The sequence below is a fragment of the Zeus faber genome (genome assembly GCF_960531495.2).
Source record: "Zeus faber genome assembly, chromosome: 8".
In the NCBI taxonomy this organism is placed as follows: Eukaryota; Metazoa; Chordata; class Actinopteri; order Zeiformes; family Zeidae; genus Zeus; species Zeus faber.
The window spans coordinates 16789675-16797664 of record NC_137195.1 but is presented as its reverse complement, the minus strand read 5'-3'; the positions used below and the strand labels follow the sequence as shown (position 1 = coordinate 16797664).

General features: G+C 46.8%; 1 protein-coding gene across 1 annotated transcript; it reads left to right on the top strand.

Moving 5' to 3' along the window:
* Window positions 1-3627: 3627 nt before the first annotated feature.
* On the top strand, window positions 3628-7990 carry ccne2 (cyclin E2; the record flags this gene model as incomplete). The annotated part of the gene is made up of 11 exons (XM_080004797.1): window positions 3628-3641; window positions 3755-3836; window positions 3947-4000; window positions 4966-5111; window positions 5549-5684; window positions 6064-6210; window positions 6362-6457; window positions 6597-6731; window positions 7081-7192; window positions 7578-7735; window positions 7880-7990. The coding sequence occupies 11 exons, from the start codon at window positions 3628-3630 to the stop codon at window positions 7988-7990; spliced, it is 1191 nt and encodes a 396-aa protein (XP_079860923.1).

The following is a 7990-nucleotide window of genomic DNA, read 5'->3' as shown; positions in this document are numbered from 1 at the left end:
GATTTTGTTACTAGTAAAATTAACATTTTATTTTTATTCTATAAACTACTGCAACATTTCTTCCAAATTCCAAATAAAAATATTGTCATTGGGAGCATTTATTTGCAGAAATAAATAATAAGACCTCGAATAATACAAAGAAAACAAGTTCATATTCATTTTTAAACAACACAATACTAATGTTTCAACAAAGAACGAGTTCAGAAATCTATATTTGGTGGAATAACCCTTATTTTTCATCACAGCTTTCATGCCTCTTGGCATGCTCTCTGCCAGTCTTTCACATTGCTGTTGGGTGACTTTATAGAACTCCTGGCGCAAAAATTCAAGCGGCTCGGCTTTGTTTGATGGCTCTTCCTCTTGATCGCATTCCAAAGGTTTTCAGTGGGGTCCAGGTCTGGAGATTGGGCCGGCCATGACAGGGTCTTGATCTGGTGGTCCTCCATCCACACCTTGATTGACCTGGTTGTGTGGCATGGAGCGTTGTCCTGCTGGGAAAAAAAAACAATCCTCAGAGTTGGGGAACATCGTCAGAGCAGAAGGAAGCAAGTGTTCTTCCAGGACAACCTTGTAAGTGGCTTGATTCATGCATCCGTCACAAAGACGAATCTGCCCGATTCCAGCCTTGCTGAAGCACCCCCAGATCATCACCAATCCTCCATCAAATTTCACAGTGGGTGCGGGACACTGTGGTTGTAGGCCTCTCCAGGTCTCCATCTAACCATTAGTAGCCAGGTGTTGGGCAAAGCTGAAAATCGGGTTCATCAGAGAAGATGACCTTACTCCAGTCCTCTACGCTCCAATCCTTATGGTCTTTTGCAAACTGCCGCCTGGCTCTCCTTTGCCCCTCACTGATGAAGGGCTTTTATCTAGCTTTGCACGACTTCAGCCCTGCCCCTCGGAGCCTCTTTCGAACCGTCCTTGTCGTGCACTCAACCCCTGCTGCCGTTTGCCATTGTTTTCGTAGGTCACTTGATGTCATCCTACGGGTGTTGAGTGACTCAAATGAGTTGATGTGATTCAAATGAGTTGGCGGTCCTCCCGGTCAGTGGAGTGGAGAGCCGTTTCCGCCCTCTGCCGGTCTGTAGCTTTGCTGTCCCCAATGTCTGCTGCTTGACCTTGTTCTCATGAACCGCTCTCTTTGAAATTTTAAGGATCGAAGCAACCTGAAGCTCACTGTATCCCTCTGCTAGTAAAGCCAGAATTGAACCCCTTCTTTTCCTCACTCAAAACTTTTCTTTCAAACTCTTTTGGCATGGTCAGTAGTTATTTGTTTTATTCCAATTACTTTTATTTTAAGGTACTACTAGCACTGTTTTTTGACGCCAAGCTATTGCAAGACGGTAGTGATGACCACGGCAGTTTTTTTTTTTTAATAATTTTCCTTGTTAAATAAGATCTGGTTTAGGTGATCACCTTATCAGTAGCTCGCTAAGTAGAATGAGGTGTGCCTGTGTTGGAATTCAACATGTCTAAAGACACTGGAATAGAATGGCTGCTATACACGTGGTCTCTTAATTTTTTTCCAGAGCTATATATATATATATATATATACATATATATATATATATATACATATATATATAAACGTTAATACAATGTCATCATTGGAGTTTGCATATGTGTGTGTGCTTTTCAGTGTTTTGGGGGGTTATTTGTTTTACTTTTTTTTTAAAATACTTTTTGCCCATTATTTATTACTTATAATTTTAGCAATCTCAGTGAATAATATGCAATACTGGAAATGATCCTCTCGGCAATAGTCATTGTTGCACTGCTACTTGTACTTGTCATTACACTACATCTACTGCTTATCTTTCTAATACAATTTTTGACACACCCACAAATAGCAATGTGAATACTGTTACTTCTATTTTTTATAAATTGGCGCTTTTCCCAACCCCCCCCCCCCCCCCCCTGCTAATAACGATACAAATACAAGAAATGGTCGCTGGCTCTGTCATTTCAACCATCCCTTCAGTCCACGCTCCGTCTGACAGCCGCTCCACGTGTCGGCTGTGTTTACGTTCTGAGCGCCTCGCACGTGGTCGGCCGCGGCTCTTTTCATTGGTTCGGCGTGTGCCAAGCTCCGCCCGCGCGCGGAAGTCCACCACCACCAGCACCACCACCACCACCAGCACCACCACCACCAGCACCACCACCTACCGCCGCGGCGGTGTCGTGGCTTTGCGGTAAAACCGACCGAGAAACTAAGAAACGTTGCGAAACAGCAAAAAAAAAAAAAACAACCCCCCCAAAAAAAAACCCACAACGCGTTCGCCGGACGAGCGGAGTCGTTTTTCTCTGACCGGAAAACAGGGAAACCGCTTTTTTTTTTTAAATCTTTCCGCCAAAAACAAGCAAAACCGTCCGCTCCGAACGAGCGTGAAACCGGGCGAGCCGAACCCCCTCCGGTCGCGGGTTTTCATTTCAACGTGACCCGTAATGTGAGCACCGCGAACGGAATCCGCGTTTGAAAGTTTTTTTTTTTTTTTTTTTTACCGCGTTTTAAATCAACCGGGAACACACATGCGCACTCGCCGCGAGACGGCGGATTTAAGGATTGGCGCCGGCGCGCTCAGCTGTTCCTCCATTCATTCATTCTCCCTCCCAGAGGTAAGCAGCCCCAACGCCGGCGCTCCGAGCGCGGCACCGCGGACCCGCTTTTCGCAACCCCCGCGGGGACCGTCGTTGGGGCCCGGCGTTGGTCGCCTCGTCGCGCGGATCTTCTTTCTGGAGGCTGGCGGATCGCGCTCGTTCAAACTTTTCGTCGGCGTCCCCTCCCGTTGAGGGGAGTGTTTGTTACGTGTGCCGTGTTTGCGAGGCGGCACATCGCACTATATCCAGCGTTGCTTTCCATTATTAATACCACTGTTGTTATTGTTGTTATTAGAGTTTGTTCTCATACCCGGGTTCACTTGTTGATCGAGTTAGCTGCAACTTAGCCTGGTGGCGCAACTGAACTGGCGGGCTAATGCTACCGTAGCTCGCGTACAGACCCGGATTAATGGTAGAAAGCAAGCACCCACACGGCTGTATCCACCAAAACTCTCCCGGGGAGATGTGACCCGCGACGTGGGGTTTGTTTGTTTTTTTCCTCCCCCCCTGTCCTGTACTATTTCACCGGATGGCTTAGTTCGGGTTCGGTTTTTTTTTTTCCGGGCGCGGGCTGAGTCCTCCCGCTCCGCAGCCGAATTGGCGCGTCTTTCAGTTTCGAAAATCGCAAAACCTCCGATTAATCCGGTGCGTTTGACCGAGAAAACCCGCCCGGGGTTTGCGAGAGTCCGTGCTTTGACATTATAGCGGCGAAATCCGAGATGGATGTGAATATTGGTGGAATTTCTTGGCGCAAAAGTGGGGAAACTACTTATCAGCAAACCCCCTCCTAGTGGGTAATGCTGTTATTACTTTGTTATTATTGTTATGATTATCATTATTATTATTATTATTATTATCTGGCCGCTCTGATTAAGATTCACATTGAGAGAGTATTTACACCGCTGGCTTAGAATCCCACCGGCCCAACTTTTTGGATTTTTGGACATTCGAGCGAGCCCCCGTGTCACCGCGTGAGACCCTCATCTTTTTCCTCCTCTCCTTGCAGCCGCAGCAGCTCCAGTCTCCACAATGTCCAGACGCAGGTGAGAGACGCAGCTTCGGTCGTTCGTAAACGGGCCACCGCACCGGCCCGATGCCGCCTCTCCGAGGAGTTTGCACCGATGTGGTGTTTAATATCTTTGTTTGTGTGCCGCAGCGGTCGCAACACATTGCAGGCCAGGGACGGGAATGCGCTTGAGCAGAACACAAGGGTCACGCCGAGGAAAAGGAAATCGGAGGTTTGTGATGCAAAGTGTGGTGAAATATGGTGTCAATAGAGTTGATAAAGTCCCAGTCTCGTAGCTGGGAGCTCCTGCTAATGCCTTTTTTTGTCCCTGTTGCACTTCAGCCTTCCAAGAAGAAGCTGCAGCCCGCTGCAAAGAAGCAAAGCTATGAAATCCAGGTCGGTGTTTTATTTTAACGTCTCCCCTGATTTTAATTCTTTAATGTATCGTTTTTTTTTTGTTTTTTTTTTTGTTGTGTATTATAGTGTGTCCAGAGGAGTTGTTCTCTGGGTGTGTGTGTTTGTTAGTTTGATTGGGTTAAAGGCGCGCTGCTTGACCCGCCCCGCGCTGCCCATGCTCCTCCCTGCGAGGCCCAGCTCCACTCCCATGGAGCTCGGGTGCATTGTGTGGAGATCAATTGAGTATTTAGTGAATAACAAAAAAAAAAAAAAAAGGCAAATTACATTGTGCCACATGAAATGTGCTAACATCATGCGACGTGATTAGGGAATTGTGTCCGCATCTATGCATGAATCTTTCATGAAACGAAGTCAATTCAACTTATTCAGTGTTTTACTAGTGGCCAATGGTTTCTTTTTTCTATCTTCCTAACCTTGTATTATTTGGACTTTAAAGATATTTTGGCTCTTCTGATAACTCTTAAATGTTTAAATGACACGCAATCATACAAATGTGTTCTTAAAAACGTGAAATAAATTTGTGTTGATTAGTGGTGTGCTCTGATTTAGCCAAATTTACCAATATATTATAAATTACAAACATGTAGCGGGACGTATTACCTTGTCTTGGAGGCCCGGATGTGGCCTGCGGGCCTGTGGTTTGAGACCCGTGGTATAAATGTAATGGCGTCCTAAGAGATTTCATCCTGAAACTGACCTCTGGCTTTCAATACATATATCAATTGATACCCGTATTTGTGTTATAAGGACATTTATTTCCCTGCAACGTCCATAAATGATCGTCTGAAAAACACAGGAATATGATCGAACTCTACTAATGAGACTTATTACTAGAAAGGTTGAGCTGGATGTGACTGTCATATACTGTGGTTTTGATAATACAGAGAAAATGTACTCATTGTAAATTAGATCGGCTAAATGGAGTAATGTTATGGCGATTGCAGAACTGCTGGTCGGAGCAGGAGGGCGGCCCGTGCGTCCTCATCGAGACGCCGCACAAGGAACTGGAGCCGGCGGCGGACCGGACCGGATTCAAACAGTACCGCTTCCAGAACCTCTTCATCAAGCCGTCGCCCATCCCACGCCTCAGGTGAGAAGCGTGAGGGTTTTGGGACAGGTTTTCCGCACGTTGATATTCCATTTCCCACATCAATAGGGAAGTTTGATACAAGATTATTATCCGATCTATATAACGTTTAAAACACATGTCGGTTCTTAGCTCCAGCGTAGAAACGGGAGTTCGGTTTCTAAATTCTTGTAGCTTATGATCCTTTACATCACACACGGTCTTCCTGTAGGAACTTCATGTTTTTCGGCTCACTGACGCCGAAGAAATGAAGTGCTTTGGTATCTTTTTTGGGGATAGAAGTGAAGTTTGGAGTTTAATACTACAGATTTTATTTTATACCGCATAGTATATGCGTTACTCTGCTGCTGTGTCCTTTTTTGTTTTTAAATAAGCCCTGAATTTACTCCACATGGTGGGGGGGAAAAACGATAAAACGAAAGTCTCCATGTGTCTTCCAGCTGGGCCAGCTCGGACGACGTGTGGATCAAGATGCTAAATAAGGAGCTGAAGTACGTCCACGACAAGAGCTACCTGCAGCAGCACCCCAGGATGCAGCCCAAGATGAGGGCCATTCTGCTGGACTGGCTTTTCGAGGTACGCCGCCTGGAAATCTGCTGTCGAACCGACGGGAATTTGAGAGACGGAAGGCAAAATGCTTTGGCGACTGGGAGTTTGATTCTGGGCAATTTTTGTCCTCTGTGATTTAGGTCCAGATGTCCAATGACTATTGGATAGATTTGATTTATTTTCAATGCAACTTTGCATATTCAGAATCATTCTATTCATCGTTTGACACTTTTATTTTTTAAATTTTATTATTATATTAACTTTTCTATGAGTTTTAAGAAGCCTTGTGTTGATACTGAAGCTACAAGTGTCAGTAAGTTGTGTCACAAGCATTGCCATGTTGGAGGGAGGGGCTAGAACAACAAGATGGCCGACACATTTCAGTATACTGTGTGTGTTTGTGTAGGTGAGCGAGGTGTACTGCCTGCACCGGCAGACGGCGTACCTGGCCCAGGACTACTTTGACCGCTTCATGCTCACCCAGAACAACGTCAACAAGGACTACCTGCAGCTCATCGGCATTACCGCGCTCTTCATCGCCTCCAAGATTGAGGTAGCTACGACGAAGACCCTCCAAACCGTTTAATCACAAGCTGATATAACGTGTGAAATTCCATATGACTATGGTGATAGGCGGCATACCTGCCCGGTTGGTCGCCTATCTAGCTATTGTTGGAGTTAAAACACGTATTTTCCATTTACAGGAGATCTATCCCCCTAAAGTCCACGAGTTTGCGTACGTAACGGACGGAGCCTGTGACATGTGGGACATCCAGAGGACGGAGCTCATTGTGCTGAAGGTTTGTACTCCACTGAAGATATTCAACTTTTCAATGGACAACCTGCGCTGCACGCCATCGGGTCTTTTCTTCCCGGGTTTTTTTTTTTTTTTTTTCCCCCCAAGTCCTATGCGAACGTGTGTTTCCTCCACCTCCCCAGGCGCTGGACTGGAACTTGTGTCCGGAGACGCCCATCTCCTGGCTGAAGCTCTACTCGCAGGTGGAGGCTCAACAGGACGGAGAGAACTTCCTGGTTCCCCAGTTCTCCCAGGAGACCTACATTCAGATCACACAGGTAGCGTGCGCGTTCCAAGCCTCCGCTTACATCGTGTGTGTGTGTGTGTGTGTGTGTGTGTGTGTGTGTGTGTGTGTGTGTGTGTGTGTGTGTGTGTGTGTGTGTGTGTGTGTGTGTGTGTGTGTGTGTGTGTGTGTGTGTGTGTGTGTGTGTGTGTGTGTGATCTGAAAGGCCATGAGGCCTGTGGATAAAAAAAAAAAAAAATCACTTGGTTGAGCCGTCAAATGAAGACGAGCTGCGTATTGTCAAGGTTCATGTGGGGCCAATCAAAATGCCTTGCTCTAAAATGACTATAGGCCAAATAATTATTATTTTTTAGTAAACAGTGTTTACCGGTCCTGTGTTGCAGCTGCTGGACCTGTGTATGATGGACATCGACTCCCTGGACTTCTCCTACAGCGTCCTCGCTGCCGCCGCCTTCTGCCACTTCTCCACCTTTGACGTGGTGAAGAAAGTGTCCGGTACGACTTCACTTCTGTCGGCTCACGGTTAACTAGCCGGGGTGGAGCTTCAAGCTCAACCTTGGCAGCAATTGAATTGCAGTGTCACTATGCTGCAGAGTGGGACGACTTATATTGTGTAGTCAGTGATTTGTGGTATTATAATGTTTTATATTTTGTTTATTTATTAATAATAATGTTTTATATTCTCAATCATTGGTTTGAATGAGTCAGGATTTAATATTTGTCAGGTTTGGAGTATTAAATATGAGAGTTTTGGTCTTCACGTGTGTGTGTAGTGTGCGATACCTGTAAAATTCCATGTTATCACAATGATTTCAAAATAGATATAAGTAAATGAATACAGCTTCTCGACTTGCCATCCTAACGTCGCTGGTCTCTGTAGGTCTGACGTGGGAGAGTGTTGCTCCCTGTGTGCGCTGGATGGGTCCCTTCATGGACACGCTCGGAGAGCTGCCCAAGGCCGAGCTCAAGAACTTTTCCAAAGTCAAGCTCGACGACCGGCACAACATCCAGACGCACGCCGACTACCTCCACCTACTGGTAAGCCGCGCGTCTTTTTTGCGCCGGGAAATCGCGAACGCCGCGCCGAGGCCGCGAGTCCCGGCCGCCGTCGTCGTTGAATTCCCCTCGGTCGGAGTCGTTCTGGTGGGGTCCGGTCCCTGACCTGCGCTTGTCTTCCCACAGCGGAGCGTCCAGGAGAGGCAGATGGACAGCCCGGACTCGCAGTTGTCGCCCGTCGCTGTGGGACCCACGCTGACCCCCCCCAGCAGCACAGAGAAGCCCACCCACCCCTGA